This window comes from Pyxicephalus adspersus, chromosome Z (assembly GCF_032062135.1).
Source record: "Pyxicephalus adspersus chromosome Z, UCB_Pads_2.0, whole genome shotgun sequence".
Classification (NCBI taxonomy): domain Eukaryota; kingdom Metazoa; phylum Chordata; class Amphibia; order Anura; family Pyxicephalidae; genus Pyxicephalus; species Pyxicephalus adspersus.
The window spans coordinates 68221722-68240413 of record NC_092871.1 but is presented as its reverse complement, the minus strand read 5'-3'; the positions used below and the strand labels follow the sequence as shown (position 1 = coordinate 68240413).

At 40.0% G+C, this 18692-nt stretch overlaps 2 protein-coding genes and 1 long non-coding RNA gene across 4 annotated transcripts in view; 2 read left to right on the top strand and 1 right to left on the bottom strand.

Annotated features, from left to right (window-relative positions):
• IKBKG (inhibitor of nuclear factor kappa B kinase regulatory subunit gamma) overlaps nucleotides 1-64 on the bottom strand; it is a 56260-nt gene extending 56196 nt beyond the window's left edge. Inside the window, exon 1 of the mRNA XM_072431597.1 lies at nucleotides 44-64. The gene's annotated coding sequence lies outside the window, so the exon portion shown is untranslated. The remainder of the gene's footprint in view (nucleotides 1-43) is intronic.
• A 1075-nt stretch (nucleotides 65-1139) lies between these two features.
• G6PD (glucose-6-phosphate dehydrogenase) overlaps nucleotides 1140-18692 on the top strand; it is a 40893-nt gene continuing 23340 nt past the window's right edge. The window contains exons 1-2 of one of the 2 annotated variants that reach the window (XM_072431603.1): nucleotides 1140-1176; nucleotides 14403-14539. In XM_072431603.1, coding sequence (XP_072287704.1) covers nucleotides 1155-1176; nucleotides 14403-14539 — 159 coding nt within the window. In that variant the 5' untranslated portion in view covers nucleotides 1140-1154. Of the gene's footprint in view, nucleotides 1177-10643; nucleotides 10803-14402; nucleotides 14540-18692 lie in introns of those variants that run through there. The other variant, XM_072431604.1, reaches the window with a different exon arrangement.
• On the top strand, nucleotides 14547-15185 carry LOC140344469 (uncharacterized). The gene is made up of 2 exons (XR_011923569.1): nucleotides 14547-14798; nucleotides 14915-15185. It is a non-coding gene; the product is annotated as an uncharacterized lncRNA (long non-coding RNA).

The following is an 18692-nucleotide window of genomic DNA, read 5'->3' as shown; positions in this document are numbered from 1 at the left end:
CTGATCACTCTATGCCATTGATTGTCCCCTTCTGTTCACTTACCGGTAATTAAGTGTAGGGATCTCCGTTAGGGCAGGTAACTCCGTTAGGGCAGGGATCAGCAGCGTGCTTCCTGGTTCAGAATCGCGGGGGCGCGTGTGCCGGCTTTTACTTTCAGTTTGGCTCTGCACTGCAGCCAGGAGGAGACACGCGCTGCAGCCAGCATCAAGGAGACACACACAGGATCGGATATCGGGGGATGTCTTATTCACGGGTGAGTGTCTTATTTTAATTATTTTTTCAAAAATCGGGGGTGGCTTATTTAATGAGGATGACTTAAAGTCGGGGAAACACCTTACAGTTTGGCTGTTTCTAGGAAGGTGCGGTTGCTTGTATGCCCCAGGGGTCCCTAATTTGTATGTTTAATTTTGGGCTTCTAGACACACTTTTAAAACAGCAACCCTGATATTCATTTTTTACAATTTTTTTATAATTATGACCCCCCATATTTTAAAAGTTGTTGAAGTTGTGGAGATTAAATTTGGAGTACTGTTAGCTACGAGGGTCCTCCGTGTACCCTGAAAATCTCAGGTCGGTATGACATACTGTTTAGGAGATGTGGAGGTTTGTACTGAGAGATGTACGGCTGCAGCACATGACATGCTGCATTCATACACAAACACGGCTGTGAAAATTTCGTGACGATTAATTGTTCACACCCCCTGGTAGATGTATTTCAGGGGTAGAATTTTTCGTTAGAACTCCGGGAGCAGCCCAGCTGATCTCTGTGGTCTATAGAACGCGCCCACTCTCGGGGAGATCACGCTGAAGGAGAATCCCAAAGAAAAAGATAGGAGATGCGCGCGCAGACGAAGCTAACTGATTGTGACGTATTTTTACACGCCCAATCAGCTGGTAGTACGCATTCCAAGGGTAGGATTTTCTCATAGGGCACCATCTTTCAATACATGACGTGATACACTCGCCTGATAGATGGGATGTTTTCACCTGATTGGTCGCTGTTTCCTGAGCTATGATTTTATTGGTCTAGGTAAGAGGCGCGAGCTCTGTTCCATGTCTGTCAATTTTAGGTCTACGCCTACCATAATATGGGTCAGCCAGTAATTGGATGGGTGTTTGAACAGGATGGGAGGAGCAAAGCAAGTGGGCAGAAATGGGGATCAGAGCGAGTGTGGGTGAGTGAGAGGGAGGATTCTCACACTTCTCTCTTCGTGTGTGTGTGTGTGTGTGTACTAATCCTTTGTGTGTTCCTCATGTATTTTATGTCTGTGCCCAGGCAGCCCTTGTCACTTTTAATATTAGCTCTGTATATAACATGAGATCTGTGCAACAGTGCATGGGGGTACTGGCCAGACTAGTGCATTATGACACTGTAGGTGTCCTTAAAGTGAAATAGATATGGAAGTACTAAAATAATAATGGGACATTAGTTAGATTTTAAAACAAGCCATAACTGACTTCTGGAGCTGCTGGCACTGTGGAGCAGTTCATCCTAAAAGTTTATCAGAAGCACAGAATGGTTTCATCAACTATCAAAAAGGTGAATTGATTATTTGTGAGACTTGTCAGGTTAATGCACAGGATTCTTCACACAGAGAACATAGTATTACCATATTACCATATTATACCATATTACAAGTATTGCCTTCTTAATTTTTGCTCCAGATTGACACTTACATTAAGATATGAAACAGCCATTTGTAAAGTTATAGGTAATACTGGGAAAAAAATGTAAAATAAAACATGTTTTTACATTTTACCACAGGAAATTGTACGAATTAACCCAGAATGATAGTGGGAAGGTTAAATAGTAACCAGCAAAGATTTTTATTTTTTTTCTGCAGGCAAAAAATGAAATAAAAATCTGTATATATTATTAAAAAAAAAAAAACGCAAAGCACTTCACATTCAGTATATTAATATTACAAATGGTAAATATATCATAAACAACTTTTATTTCTCTTACACTGCAAAAATATATCAAATACCACATGAAGATTTCTTTAAACTATGGTATGAGGTAAAAAAAACCTCTGGGAATTAACATAAAAAAATATTATTTATCTGTCGGTAAAAATTCCCTCTAGTTCATAATTGAGTAATTTCCATTTTTGTGAATTTAGCTCAATCTTTCTAATAATTTTTTTTAATGCTATAACAGGAACTATGAAACAAATATTTGGATATAGTCTATTATTATTAATATTATTATTAATAAACAGGATTTATATAGTGCCAACATATTACGCAGTGCTGTACATTAAATAGGGATTGCAAATGACAGACTAATACAGACAGTGATACAGGAGGAGAGGACCCTGCCCCGAAGAGCTTACAATCTGGATAAATTAGTTACTAATTGCAGCATTTGTAATAAAAAGAAAGACAATTCAATATGTGTCACTAGACAGAGCGTGATGAAGCCCTATGGGATGGAGCCTGTACAAACAGTGTCGTTCTATTTTTCTGCACAAGGGGAATTTTTGTTTGACTTGTTACTTTCTATTGGATTGTTTTTTTTTTTTTTTTTTTATCATTTTAAATCTTGAAAGTAGCCGAGGAATTTTGCTGATTCTTGAATGTAATAATTTTTGTACTTTTGGTATGTTTTGTAGATGATTGAATTATGTTGAAACTAGTTGTACTCTTATCAGTAAACTAACGTGCGCTTCCCGGCTTTTTGCGTTGAAATTCTTCCTTTCCTCCCTACTGCCATATATCTGTTACTTTGACAAAAATATCTTGTTCTAGGAGAACCACAAGGACATCTGTCATGTCTGCTAGTTGTCTGTAGTCATGTGATCATGCACTCATCATGTCTTTGAACTGGTATATAAGCTGTGTGCAAACAATAAAGTTTTGGGAGTGATCTAACTACACATTAAATTGCATGTGTTACGTACTCTTCCAGCGCTGTAAAGTGATCAGAAAGAGGGAAAATTGATCTGGGATCAATAGGAGACCGCTTTAACACATCTCTTACAAAAGACATTAATTATTTTGAACATACATGGAACGTCCCCACACATATTTCCGGACACTAGACCTGGTATTTTCCAAACTTTGCAAAGTCATCCACCTTGACAACTTGCCATTTCCCATTTCTGATCTGATTTCAGATCCCAGACCTGGTCAATAACAAAGAGATATCCGTAACCTTGACTACAACCTATTCTCAAACTGCATTAGGTCCCTATCCCCCACCCTCTCTAAAATCACATCACCAGATTAAGCTCCCACCCGGTTGATCAGGCCTAATCCCGGCCGGCAGGGGTCAACAACCTGCGGCTCCAGAGCCGCATGCCGGGGTAAGGGGACAATGCATACGAAGGAGAGGGATTTCACTTTGGGGTCGCTCCCCCCCACCCCCGTATGCATTGAGAAGAGGGATTTAATTTCAGGGGCGCTGCCTCTCCTCCAGTGTCGTTATCTCTATGTGCAGGATCGGTGCTATACGATCGTTCGTAGATATCGTGCAGGATCGTTCGTCGTTCGTTTTCTAACGATAATAATTGGAAGTGTGTACGTAGCTTTACTCTAGATGAAGTCTCCTCTCTTCTCCTATCATCTCCATCTACTACTTGTCTGCTTGACCCAATTCCCTCTGATCTACTCCATGCCCCTTCCTCCACCCTGGCCCCCACTCTAAACAAACTATTCAACCTCTCCTATTCTACTGGTATGTGTGCCTCCGCTTTCAAACATGCCATTGTTCTCCCTATCCTGAAGAAACCCTCACTGGACCCCTCCCTGCCGTCTAGCTACCGTCCTACCTTCCTTTTGCCGTATGTTTTCAAATTTCTTGAGCGCCTTGTCTAAAAAAGATTCACCGATTACCTAAACACCAATTCTCTCCTTGACCCTGTCGAGTCTGGCTGGAGCTGCCCTTATTTAGATGGCCAGTGACCTCATCAGAGCTAATTTTCAAGGCAAGTTTTCCCTTCTCCTTGATCTTTCATCTGCTTTTGACACTGTTGATCACCCCCTTCTAATACAAATCATGCGCTCCATTGGTATCAGTGACACTGTTCTCTCTTGCTTTGCTTCCTATCTGTCTGACCGCTCCTTTCAAGTGTCTTTCAATGGTAATTCCTACTCTCCTCCCTGTTGGTATTCCCAATGGTCAGTCCTTGGACCGGTTCTCTTTTCTCTGGCTTACAGTACCATCTGTATGCTGATGACACTCAAATCTATCTGTCCACCCCTGACCTGTCTCCCTCAGTCCTGGATAAGATCTCATGCTGCCTGTCAGCCATCTCATCATGGATGTCTGACCGATTTCTGAAACTCAACCTGGATAAAAAAGAACTCATCATCTTCCCCCACTCACATTCAAAATCTCCCCCTGACATATTTATAACTGTTAACAACACTGTAATTTTTCCCTCCCCTCAGGCACGTCGTCTTGGCATAACCTTCAATGTTGCCCTCTCATTTACCCCCATATTCAGAACATTTCCAGGTTCTGTCACTTTAATCTACGTAGCATCTCCAATATTCACCCCTACCTGTCCCCAGAGACCACCAAACTCCTTGTACATGCTTTTATCTCTCGTCTGGACTACTGTGACTTGCTCCTCTCTGGAATTCCACTAACCCGACTCTCTCCTCTACAATCTATTATGAATGCTGCACCCAGACTCATCCATCCTTCCTACCACTCCTTTTCTGATGCATTCCCTTCATTGGCTTCCATTTCACCTGAAAATGAAATTCAACCTCCTATGCGTTGCCTTCAAATCTCCCCACAGTTTTTTTAAAACTTACCTTTCTGACCTGATGGAAAAAATGGCCTACTACTGACTTCCTCACTCATAACCTCATCACACTCATGGCTCCAAGACTTTTCTAGAGCTCCCCTAACTCTCTGGAATGCTCTTCCTTGTCCTATTCTGCTTGCTCCTACTTTCTGCTCATTTAAAAGAGCACTCAAAACCCATTTTCAAACTTGCCTACCTGTCTTCTTCTGTCTTTTGAAACCCTCACTACTTCCCATCACTCCATATCCCCCCCCCCCCCCGCCATTGTGTGTTTGATGGTATAAACGCTTCAAATATTACCGGGATATAGACCCCTTACCAAGGCAAGGGTGGTCAGGGGGGCAATAGTCCCCTGAGTTAATATTATTATGTTGGGCTGTGGTCACAGTGGGATCTGCAGTCAGCGATGCAAATCTGGCATTATATAGCTAAATACTCTGCATACAAATACGTGATTACCATCCCATTGAGGAACGCTTATAGCACAAACTTCCCTGTATTTCTGACATATTGTGTGATTGAAAGGCAAGATTTATTGCCGTACGATGTAAAAATGCTTGTCACCGTAAACTAGAGGCAGGTTTAGGAAGGATTCTGAGTGCCGGTGTAAACCATGTTTTTTAGGAATACTTACCTTTTACCACTGTTTCAGGCTTTATGTACATATACATGCACCTTTTTAAAAAAAATGAAAACGCCTCCATTTCACCTTGCATATAAACTCCAATGCATGTACTCAAAAAAGTAAAAATGAATAAAAAATTTTGGCAAAATTTTGGGAAAGTTAAATCCTCTGTTTCAACCCTTGCACAAAATTTGGCATAATACAGAAATATTTTTGTTTGATATCTACTTGCCAGAGACACAGTAACTTAGCCCCAAATGATACTAACTAATACTAAGCCTCGGTGTATTTTATTAGTACAGATAAGAGGCGGGATGGTAAAATGTGCAGGGTCTAGGTCAACTCCTACAGGAAAAGTCAAGACTTGCAAATAACTTCGATTGCCTATATCTACTGATCATTTTCATATGTTCTCCTGTAAAAAACCTCTTTTATATTTTTACCATATAATTAGATTGAAATTCCTAAAGCAATCCTGTTTAAAAAATGATATTGCTCAAAAGCTAAATCAACCACATTTTGGGTGAAGCAGCAAGGACTGATAACTTTCCCCAATGTGTGTCAGAGTAACATCTTCGCTTGGGGGGAGACAATGCCAGAGAAGGTAAGTAGTCTCTTAGTCTTGCCTATGTCTCTTGGAGCAGCAGTTGCCAACCTTTCGAAACTAATGGACCACTAAATTCATACTTTTAAATCCCACAGATCATTAATATGAATTTTTTTTTTAAAGATAAATACACTTGTAAAATAATGATCTTCCTAATGGTAAAGTATTACTATTGTTACTATTAGTTGCATTACCTTTGGTATTACTAAAGAAATGCAAAAAAGTTGTTTGCTTTTTCCCACTCATTATGGGTTGATTTCATTTGAATCTAAGACCAAACAAGAAATGATAGTTATCAAAGTCAAACTATTTGATGCCATTAAATATAACAGTTAAAGAAAATACACAGTTAAGGTCATAATTAAAAGATAATCTGAGAAATAAACAAAACAATTGGATGAGAATCAGTATACGCACAGCGGGGTGACTTTTATAATAGTGGAAACAATACTGAAGCATACGGCCCAGCACGGTTGCCTCATACAATTTAAGACTACACTGACGTCACCTCCCTTGTTTTTCAGTCTCTAGTACAATGTGTGAATTTAGTGCAATATAAAGGCAAAAATTGTCATTTAGAATATTATTTTTGTTTCATTAGTAAAAAAACATAAAAATTGCAAATAATGTCTACATTTTTCTGTGGACCACTGGATGGCAACCACTGTCTTAGAGATCCTAGGCAGTGCTTTCCAGGCACAAAATCAGAAGTGTGGGAAACATTATGTAACATTATTTTTTACAGTGCAAGTTTATTAATTGGAGAGTGGATCGCCTTTTGTACAGTTAAGCCGCATACACACGTGCAATTCTTGTGGTTGGAAAGGATCACGATTTTTCACGATCCTTTCCAACGACTAAGGACTGCACGATGCATGAACGAGTGCTGTACGTACAGCACCGTTCTGCTCTATGGAGAGAAGAGGGGGAGAGCAACAGAGCGGCACCCTGTTGTGCGTCCTCCCCCTTCCCTTGCATTAGGATCACTTGTCGTTCATCGTTCGTGGATCCGCAAGGACAGATCCACGGACGATGAACGACGCGGGCTGTACACACGCCAGATTCTCGCCCGATATGCGGCCGAAGCCGATTATCGAGCGAGAAAAATTTGACGTGTGTACGTAGCTTTAGGTCCATAAATATTTGGACAGAACCAACTTTTTTCTAATTTTGATTCTGTACAATACCATAATTAATTTTAAATGTAAAAACTCAGATGCAGTTGAACTGCAGACTTTAAGCTTTATTTCAGTGGGTTAAACAAAAAGAATGCTTAAAAATGTGAGGAACTACAGCCTTTTTTTAACACAATCACTTCCTTTCAGGGGCTCAAAAGTAATTAGACAAAAATAAAAAAGTTGAAAATAAAATGTTAAATCTAATACTTGGTTGGAAACCCTTTGCTGGCAATGACAGCCTGTAGTCTGGAACTCATGGACATCACCAGATGCTGGGTTTCCTCCTTTTTAATGCTCGGCCAGGCCTTTAATGCAGCGGCTCTCAGTTGCTGTTTGTTTGTGGGCCTTTCTGTCCGAAGTTTAGTCTTCAACAAGTGAAATGCATGCTCAATTGGGTTCAGATCAGGTGACTGACTTGGCCATTCAAAAATATTTCACTTCTTTGCTTTAATAAACTTCTGGGTTGCTTTGGCTGTATGTTTTGGGTCATTGTCCATCTGTAATATTTCAATCAAGTTGACTGCATTTAGCTGGATTTGAGCAGACAGTAAGTCTCTGTACACCTCAGAATTTATTCGGCTGCTTCTGTCCTGTGTCACATCTATAAACACTAGTGTCCCAGTGCCACTGGCAGCCATGCACACCCAAGCTATCACACTGCCTCCGCCATGTTTTACAGATGAGCTGGTATGCTTTGGATCATGAGCTGTTCCACGCCTTCTCCATACTTTTTTCGTGCCATCATTCTGATAAGGGTTGATCTTGGTTTCATCTGTCCAAAGAATGTTTTCCCAAAACTGTGCTGGCTTTTTTAGATGCTTTTGAGCAAACTCCAATCTAGCCTTTCTATTCTTGAGGCTTATGAGTGGCTTGCACCTTGCAGTGCACCCTCTGTATGTACTTTCATGCAGTCTTCTCTTTATGGTAGACTTGGATATCCATACACCTACTTCCTGGAGAGTGTTGTTCACTTGGTTGGCTGTTGTGAAGGGGTTTCTGTTCACCATGGGAATGATTCTGCGATCATCCACCGCTGTTGTCTTCCGTGGACGTCCAGGTCTTTTGGTGTTGCTGAGTTCACCAGTGCTTTCTTTCTTTCTCATGATGTACCAAACTGTAGACCTTGCCACTCCTAATATTGTAGCAATTTCTCGGATGTGTTTTTTTCTGTTTTTGCAGCTTAAGGATGGCTTGTTTTACCTTCATGGAAACCTCTTTTGGCCGCATACACATACAAGCCTCCCCCCCCAATCAACTCCAGGACTTTTATCTGCCTAATTGACAAAGACATACAAAGGAATTGCCCACACCAGCCCATGAAATTCCCTTTCAGTTAATTGTCCAATTACTTTTGGGCCCCTGAAATGAAGTGATTGTATAAAAAAAGGCTTTAGTTCCTCATTTTTTTATGCACTCTTTTTGTTCAACCCACTGAATTAAAGCTGAAAGTTTGCAGTTACAACTGCATGTGAGTTGTTTCATTTAAAAGTAATTGTGGTAATGTACAGAACCAAAATTAGAAAAAAGTTGTCTCAAATATCTATGGACCTAACTGTATATCAGTTCATCGTTAAGACTTTGATGACTTGGAAATTCTCTAAACCACAACCCACCAGAATACTGCATTTCTAGAAGTGGGGCAAGAAGGTTTGTAGGGGAGGAGGGATGTTTGCATAATGTTGCACAAGACTGCCCACCCTCTGCAATCCAGATTACATAAAACTGGAATATTACAACATATTTCCTATTTACCATATGTAGAAAAAATATGTTTCTGCAAATTGATTTATGGCTCTTATATAGTAGGATTTGTCATAAAATAATCTAAAAATAAATAAGGCTAAATTAATCATCTTGGTCGAAAGGAGAAGGGAAAACAATTGCCAATCTGTATATTTAAATGACCATATAACATAATAATTCTGCATCATGCATTCAATCTTGGATTTAAAAAAAATACTGCAGGTAAAAAGTTGGTATGGGCAACAAGTATTTACATGAGGTACACATTAATCATTAGCCTCAAAACTGTTATTTCCATAAATTATTGTTATTTCATACAAATTTTTCTTCCTGCTTGGGGCTCCTGCATGTGTCCCTGATGAGGTTTGTACCATCAAAAAATAAAAATAGCACTGTGTGACATGGGTTTGGCATGGGTATTCTTATTGATGTTAGGAATATGGCTGCACCGATATTAGAAAGAAATTAGTTAAATGTGTAAAACTGATGTCAGATTTCTTTAGCTGGAAAATCTTTTCTGCGTTTCCAGTGACAGTGGAATGAATGAGCACTGTACACAGAACACTGTTCAGTTCCCTGGTTGGAGGAAAGGGAAAGATGAGCGGGAAGCACCCCCTGCTTTTTCCCCTATAGGTGTACATTACCACACCAGTTTCATTTTAAATTTCATTCATTTGAAATAATCTAGCAATGCACTTAAATATTGAAAAAAATGGTACCTGCATTATTTGAAGTGGCACACTGCAATATGTCGTATGCATGTGTGCTGTAGTGTAGCTGCTTTGAACACTTTTGTATGTGTTTGCTGGAGTGCTATTTTAAATGAAACAACATTCTAAACCAGAGTTTGGGGAACTCTAGGGCAGAAGTCCCCAATCCCTGGTCCGGCCTGCAGTTTTGGCAGGTGCACCCACCAGGAGAAGCAACCCGCTTGGGGAGGGGGGCGCACTGGCTAGAGCAGCAGGCTACGTCTCTGGTACGGACTGCAGGCGGGTTGTGGGCACAAGCTCAGACCTGCGATGGGGGAGTGAGCAGGTTCTGGTATCATGACTTTTCTCTGGGGGAACTTCCTTCCCCTTTGAGTGACATACAGCTCCCTGCACATGCGCAGTCCGGAGTCCGTGCACTTAGTGGTCCAGGAACTCCAAAAGGTTAAGGACCACTGCTCTAGGAAAGTTCCAGAGGTTCCATGGGGCTCTGTGAACTATCGTTGATCTATTAGGATTATTATCCAGTATCCCAGATGATGACATCTCATGATGGGGTTGGGGTGCACATTTTTAGACACCAGTGCAGGGTACATTTTTGTATAAATTGTTTTTAGCAGGGGTTCTCTACAAACTGTTTTTAGTGGCATTAATAGCAAAAAGTCAACAAGGACGTTTTTTTCCCGGAATAGGTGGCAACCCTACTTAAAGGTAATAGTACACAATAGAATGCATTAGAGTAACGTGATAAAACACTGTTTTCCTTTTTTTTTGTTAAAAAAAAAATTACTGATTTGCCAAAAATCATCATTTCTTCTTTGACTGTTGTGAACTTCATGTGAACACTTTTGAAGGAACCTTTATCTTCTAGGTGAAGTGAGCAAGTAAAAGCTGTATTTACGGGTGACACCACCTTCATGAGAGGCTGCACTGAGGCAGCACTGTGTAGGAGTGACCCGGGAAGGGGAACTGGTGGGCGGGAGGAGAGAGAGTAGGGGAATGCAGCCTCTAGGGTGTGGAGAACACGTTATGCTTGGTAGGGAGGGAAATACCTTCCTTCTCTTGCAGATCCGCCCCCCATCTGATATACTCAGTGCTTTCAGCATCCTGAGATCACACTGACAGCAGACTTCCTCCGATAAACCTCTGGACCAACTGAACCTGCAGAAGACCCCTCCACAGTGAGTAACTGACCTAGATCTGTCACGCGGTGCAGTGAGCTATAGACCAGACCCGTCTTTGTGCTGTGTTGAGTCTACAGAAAGTATTGTTAGGCTTTTTTTTTTAACATGCCACAAGGCCTTGTTTCATAAATACAGACAAGCTCTGTACAGCTAGAGCACAAGGTTTCATAGCACAATTTGATGATTTTCACAATCTACACAAAATACTGTAACCTGCAGTCAATTGGCTCTGTCTGGCTTCCATGATTCTCCAAAACAACATCTGATGTCTGCGTATCAGTAGCATCCAAGTCGCTTAAATTGATTTTCCCAGTCCCTGGATACCCAGAACATGTTACAGCCTGGATCAAGACACCTTATTTTTTTGGTCTCAGGTGTCTGCGTACTATGTTGTAGAGCTTTATTCCTTGTTGTTGTGTTTAAAGGAAAATTCTACAATATGTTGATCAGAGAGAAAAATTAAGGTAATTGTCGCCTGTGTTTGTTCTGCAACACCAGTGTTGCAGAACAAACTAGTGAGTACATTGCTTTCTACTTTCCCTAATTCCCTCATCTGTGCTGCAGTTATTTTTTAGAATATAGACATATTGCAAACCTGTCAGGAAGGAAAGACGAGTAGATCAGTGTATACATCAGCAAGGACTGCTTCCATGATAGGTTCTTTTTTAAATGGGTGATATAGTACACACTGCTGTCTTACAGTAATTGTTGTAGGGCTCTAACGAATTTCAGTGGAATCTGGTGGTCTGAGAACACCTGCCTATGTTAAAGAAGAAACATTCCCAAATAGAACACTCCTAATGACCATGTACAGCGCTCTCCTATTCTGGCGTAAGTGAATTACAAAGTGGACCTTATCATGGTTACAGTATTTGCTGTATAGCAATTTAAGCTTACTAACTGAGTTGTACCTGAACTTAATAACCTCTGAATATCAGGCCTGCCTTGCCTTATGTGCAGTTATGCAGTTCGGTAACTTTTCTCACAGTGACCTGGCAGATGTTTTTCACAGAACAGTCAGATGCATTAAAGAATGCGTTGACCCAAATACTGAAATGTCATATTGTCTTTTATCAACAAATAGCTAGTGATCCTGCCATCAAGGTGCTTATTAAGGCTTTTCCTGTTATAGCGTTGCCACACTATAACATGATACATCCAGGTCCCTGAATTTTGTTTCATTATTATCACCCTATTAACCAGGCTCCCAGTGAAGTATAGAGATGACTGTCATCACGTGCTCTGTATATGTGGTACATTTTTCTTGTCTCCAAATTTTTGATGGTAAGCAATGGTAGTGGAATATCTGTGGGCATTTTTTGACAAGGCCGTCGTCTCACCAAGCCCTGAATTTATTCCTGTCTTTGAATCAGAAATACATTCAAATCTTGACAATACTGCCAACTTTTCTGTCTGCATGCAGTATGAGCTTCTTTAAGTGAGATGAATGACATAGTTTATAACTCACGTGAAAATAGCAGAGGCCACCATATTGTGATAAAGATTGTCAAGAGGGAAATTTTTGACCGCCCATGTGTGTTATTGCATATGTGTTAATAATAATCAAGCAGTGCTGAAGTTGTTAGGACCATGTCAGATTAATAATCCTGTTACCAGAAGAAAAATGCCAGCAACAAGTTTGCTAACTGGAACACTAATTGGCACAAGCAGTGCTCATCCCTTGTGGGCCTATACACTGCAGGATTTTCACCAGTCAGGAAGTAATGATGTAGAAGCAGATGAGAAGTTGTTTTTGTTACCTAGGAATCCCGTTTTAGCTGGACACAATACCCATTGCTCCAAGATAAGGAGGTGAATGTGTGACCCTTGGGTCCAACAGCCAATCACAAGGTCCAAGCACTGTAACATGTCCAGAGATGTCATCTCTGCCCTTAGTGAGCTTAGTATGAGGTAGTTCCTAATAAAGCTCATATTAAACATGCTAATTATCAAGCTGCCTCCATACTTCAGTAGTCCCTAAAACAGCACAAGATTCTTTTTTCATACTGACTTCCTTAGTAGATAAAGATGGTGTTAAAACTTTCACTTTCAACGCAGGGATAAATTCAGACATGGATAAATGGTGGCTTGCTAGAACTTCCCATTCTGCAGTAGCAGGTTGTTGCCTGAACTGTCTTCAACATGCTGATAAAAAGGTTTGCTCCGCAGTTCATTTTGGTTTAGGCTTATTGCCTAAACCAAATCTTGCAAAAATATAATTATAGCAAAGGGTTAATATTTGCTTTGCAGTATAGACATGAATTTAGGGCACTGACAAGGAAGCAGAATGTCATACAGTGTGTACAGCAATATGGTTACATAACAAAGCTGTTGCATGATTGTTGTTTACACAATGATTTATGAAACAATCTATGATCAGACCATCCTCCCTGTCACTGTAAGGGTGGTTCAGCTGTGCTCAGGCACAGAAAGGGTTAGCAGCACTATCTACCTGCTGGTACCAGAGTAAGATGTAAAGGGTGTGGGTGAAGTGAAGTTCTTTGCTGTATCATGCTGACTTTGCCTTGCCAGTGTGTGTTTTAGGCTTTTTGTTAGCTGTGTGTCTTTGGTGTATGTACCTTGGCACTACTACTGCCCATTTAGACATTGCTGAGACCACACCTGGCACCCTGAGCTGCCAGGGCTTGTCTTGTGTGTCAGCAACAGCCTCTTTTAATATATTTCATTCATGCTCTTTTTAATATATTTCATTCATATCCACACAAAACAAAATGTTTGTTGTTTTTGTAAATATTTATGCTGGTCGCATAAAGAAAGTGGCAGAGGCTATACCACATTAGTTTTGTTTAGAGATGTATGTGTATAAACATGCATGCCTATTTTTCTGGGCTCATAGGAAACATGTTGAATGATTCCAAGGAAAAGGACTAGCCCTGCATCAGGGTAAGTATTGTGTTGGCACTGCAGCCATTAAAATGGCAGCTTTCAAGTTGCTAGTGATTGATCACTGGGGTGTAGCAATTGATAACTAAATAGAATAAATGCCTCCCATTATTTTTACCAACAAAAGTATTGTGGAGTAGCATAGCAATCAGTTTCTCATGCATTTTGTGCCCCCGTGTAGCCTATTCTATTGTAAACCATTTGTTTCATCTGTTAAACAAATAATTAAATTAATTCAGCACAACTGAGCCTCTAAAAGTCTTTGTGTAGTTCAAGCCTATTAAGGTGACTGCCTGCAAATGGTTACATATATCCGTAACTCTGGACTTAGGTTAAATGCCTTTTAAAATGTCCTTCCCTTCCACTGTAGAAAAAATATACAGTGAAGTTAGGATCCTGGGAGTGAATTGGCTATAGCCATAGCAGCCCAAACGGCTTTTATTGGGGTCTGGGAGTGGGTTTTACCAAGGAGGTTGTTGAGAATATCAGTAAGATATGCATTCTTTACAGAGCTTGGAAACCTATAGAAACCAGTGTTAATGTATTGGAATAGGAAAATTAAAAGATGGGTTTGAACTGGTAGCACTGCATTGTGTTATCTTGCTAATAAATAGGTTTGAATGTAACCTTCAAACCACAAACACATGATGTTGTACTCATAAGCTGTACAAACCTCACCTCTTCCCCCTACAGAACCCAAGATGAGTGCAGTCCAGGAGCACGTGCACCTAAGCAGGTCCGAAGTGTGTGGTATAATGAGGGAGGAGCTGTATAGTGAAGAGGATTTCCAACAGGCACAGACTCACATCTTCATTGTGATTGGAGCTTCGGTGAGTTGTCAGTTTATTTCCTGTTGCAAAAGCTGGACAACATCCTTCTGTTGCTGTTTTTTTGGACACCAGTACTGGTGTCATGTCTAACCTTAGCCATGTGATGACAAACCGCCAATTGTAGAGGAGGACAGGAGTATGACACCTATATGCAGTGCCGATGTTGGTGAAGGACTAGAAGTATAGTTTACTATTCAACAAACTAGAAGGTGATCTTTTTTAACCTGTTGGAAGAAAGCAAATTTTCAATTACTACAAGGTAGAGCTTCTAAGTCTTCAAAACCTATTCTAAAGTGGTTGTGACCAAACATGAGTACATCCTTGTATATTACCTTACAATTATAATAAACAAATTCTTTCTGCTTCCTTTCCTAGGGGGACATCACTTATCACATCACTCAGTTCAGGTTTTTCACTTTTTCCTGTACATTCCTTAGGTGGGCTACTAGCAATGCAGCACAATGCACCTGTACATACTGCTCTAATTACCAAAGTAAACTTGTGAAATTTAGCTGCTGGAGTACATATGTCCTTAGGAATACAACAATTTTACAGGATTTGCTTAGCAGACGGAGCAAACTCATAAAAAAAAAAAGGAAAGGCTGGTGTTTTGTTTTTTTTTTGTTTTTTTTTTTGCATTTAAAAATACGATCTTGAACCATGACTCATCTAAAAATGAACCTCCTACTAAACTTTTCCATGAAAGAAGGGATGAGCTAGGTAAAATATTGTTTGCATTCTTCCTAGACCTAAAAAAAAAATTAACCCTGACAGTGTGCAGGTAACACCACTACAAAGCTTGTTCTCTTTAAAACCCTGGGATTTAGTTTTAAAAGTTTATTATAAAATGTTTTACATTTTGAGTACAATATTTGAATAACACATAAACATTTAATTGTCACTAGTGGATTTCAGAAGGATTGTGGGTTAGCCAGCAGACAGATGAAACTTGCATTGGATCTTGCTTTGTTCTAAAGGAATAAAGACTACTAACTTTGCAATGTGAACAATTACCAAGCCTAGTAATTAGGACTAAGCTAAGTTTTTAGATTGATCTACTAAATATGTTCTAGTGAAAAGTGAGGTTTTTTTTACCTCATTTGTAATTGGGTATTGTCTATTGGAGAAAGAATACCACCTTTACATCCTGCCTTCTTACTCTATTAAATTGTTTTTGAGCTTACACAGAATTAGTGTTCCTCTTCCAAAATTCACATCTGAGCACTGCATTTCTGAGGAGGTCAAATGCGTCTCTTATAGTGGCTAAAATTTAAATAGTATTGCCTTAGAGCACAGGTGTCAAACACAAGGCCCATGGACCGAAACTGGCCCTTCTGGCAGTTGTATGTGGCCCGTGCGGTGCCGCTTCCAATCGCCTGACATTTGCAGACAGCGATGACCCAGTCCCAGAAAGCCAGGTAGAAGCAGGGCATCTTCACAAGTGCCTGACCACGCTACAAAAAACTAGGTAGAAGAAGGGCAGTCCAGAAAAGTGCTTGACCGTGCTCCAGGCAGGAGGACCCTAGTTGCTTCTTCACACTTCTGCTGAGACCCGGCACTAAGCATGTGTGCAATGTGCCAGAAACCCGATCCTGCTGCCAGTAGTATGCTGCTGCTGCTCCAGGTATGCAATCTGACTGGGATTCAACATTAGCAATGTCTCTAGACACAAAGACACCAGTAGGTACATTTAGTTCAGAAAAAGCGCTAAGAACAAAAAAGCAATCACTCCCAAAATGTCCAACAGTAGAAAAGTTGTTGCAGAAGGTAGACAATTTAATGAAAGACAAACATGTTCTTATTTCATACCATGAATATTGCACGAGGATGGCGTGTGATATTGTGTCTCAGGGTGAGGAAGGATCTATACTTCTACTAACACTATGTATCTAAATAAAAAGTTTGGCCTGCGACTTATCCTGTGTTTTACATTTCGAGTTTGACACCCCTGCCTTGAAGCCTTAGTTCTTGGATTTCTATGGGCTCACAGGAGCTCTTTCTGCATGGAGTTTGTAAGATCTTATTGCAGTTGTGTTAATTTCTATCCAGTGACTTAATCGGCTTTTTTTATCAGAAGTCTCTAGAATGCGTATGTGTACTGTAAGAACTGTTAAGTTGTAAGCTGTTTTTGGCAAGGCAATTACTGGTGTAAATGGTTGTATGTTTTCTGCCACTTGCTGCATAATGTGATAGCAAAGTCATTTAACTTGCTAATTAACTATAGATTTGTACTGTTTTCAAACTCATTCATGATTAATATGACCTTTATTCAGCTGGGCTATGATAGTAATATTACTTATTTAGTGTAAGGTTATACAAACCCAGGGGCCAAAATGCATCCAAATAAAATCACACATGACCAAACCTAACCAAAAGGATGGGGCACTGATGGTCTGTATTTTGCTTTGTGTATAAAAACTGGAGGCAAAAATTGATGACTCCAGTAGTGATTAGGCCAGCAGTAGCTGTTCTAATATTGGTGGCAAACATTACTGATAAATCTGGTTATCATGGGCTACGGGTTACATTTTTGATATTTTTGGCATCTCACTCTAGATGTCGTACCAAATTAAAGCTGAATGTTAACTATAAGTGGCCTGGGGAGATGAGGTGCCCCATTGCAGGTCCACATCATTGTCACACAGAGCTGGTGAATTGTGTCATTGTGTGTGCATACTGTGTAACACAAGGAAGAGAAAGAACATCCCTTGCCTAATTACCATTAGGCAATCAAGTTGGTTTGCTACCTTTAATTTGCAGAAGAATTTCTGCACAATATCCTGCTAAATGCTGTGAAAAATGTCACTGCTCAGTCCAAAAACAAGTGTGTAGAGCAGGGGTGCCCACACTTTTTTAGCTTGGGAACTAGTTTTAAAATTACCAAGTCAAAATGATCTACCAACAATAAAAAATTGGACTTAATAACTCCTGTCCGCGGTAAAGTTTATTTTGAAAGGCAGGGCTCCCTGATCTACTTGTGTTGCCATTGCGATCTACCGGTAGATCTTGATCCACCTGTTGGGCATCCCCGGTTTAGAGTAATTGACTTCCACACAAAACTAGCCTTACTGTATGTGCAGGTGTGTATTTGAAGTGAAGTAAGATCATAGCAAGAAACTTTTAAGACAAGAGATAGGCATCTAGTAGCAAAAAAAAAAAAAAAAATCATGTGGACTGGCAAAGCAGTCATTTGAACTCATAACAAGCTTTCAAGGAGTAAAAACATACAAAGGTCTCTGCAATGGTAATAATTATAGAAAGCCCTGCATCGCAGTGGGATGTACAGAATAACTAGTGGGTAAAGCCTATATTACAGTGCAGCTCTCTGTTGCTATCTGGTCTTGAGGAAAATTTACTCTCAGTATAAAGCTGGCTTCCACTATATGGTTTCCAGAGCCTATGCTGAAAAGTGCAAAGCAATGGGGGGTCCTTGAAGCAGCAGCAAGTATGATGACTTGAGGCACTGCAATCTTTAACTTTCAAGTTGCTAACTTCTAACAAGCTTGCAAGAGTTGTCGAGAGTTTGGACTTTAGCCTGATTTAATTTGCTTTATGCTTGTTCCCAGAACAGGGGTCCAAGCTGTGCCCATGCTATTTAAAACTAAGTACTTATGTGTTCTAAGCAAGGGCATCAAGAAAACATTACGTTTGTAGCCATAGGCATAATGAAGTTCAGATCTTCAATACTGGCAGAGAAATCTCGGCTTAAAAAAAAAAAGTGTAATTTTTATTAAGTTTTCAAATAATAAACAAAATAACAAACATAAAGGAATAAGGTGTAGGTAGACAACCAAGAAACATACGATTAAACTGTAACAATATAATAAACACCAGGGTTAAGTAGCATATAAATAACTCCAATAAAGGGAGGAGAGGATACTAAAAGAATGTAGAACAGATGGTAAATTTATGACAATAATTTAGAGGGATTTCCCAAAGTTACTCCTGAGGGAATATTAGGAGGAGTTACATTGGAAGGGGCTGGATGAAACTTAGCAGTCACATGTTGAAACATATTAGTGGCTGATAGCAGATATGGGTCCCATGGGGCCCAGATTGCTGTAAATTTGTCATATCTATCATAAATCCTGTCTTTAAGGTGTTCCATATGTTGGACTTTTATTCTAGCATATAAGTTCATTAAGCCGTGAAG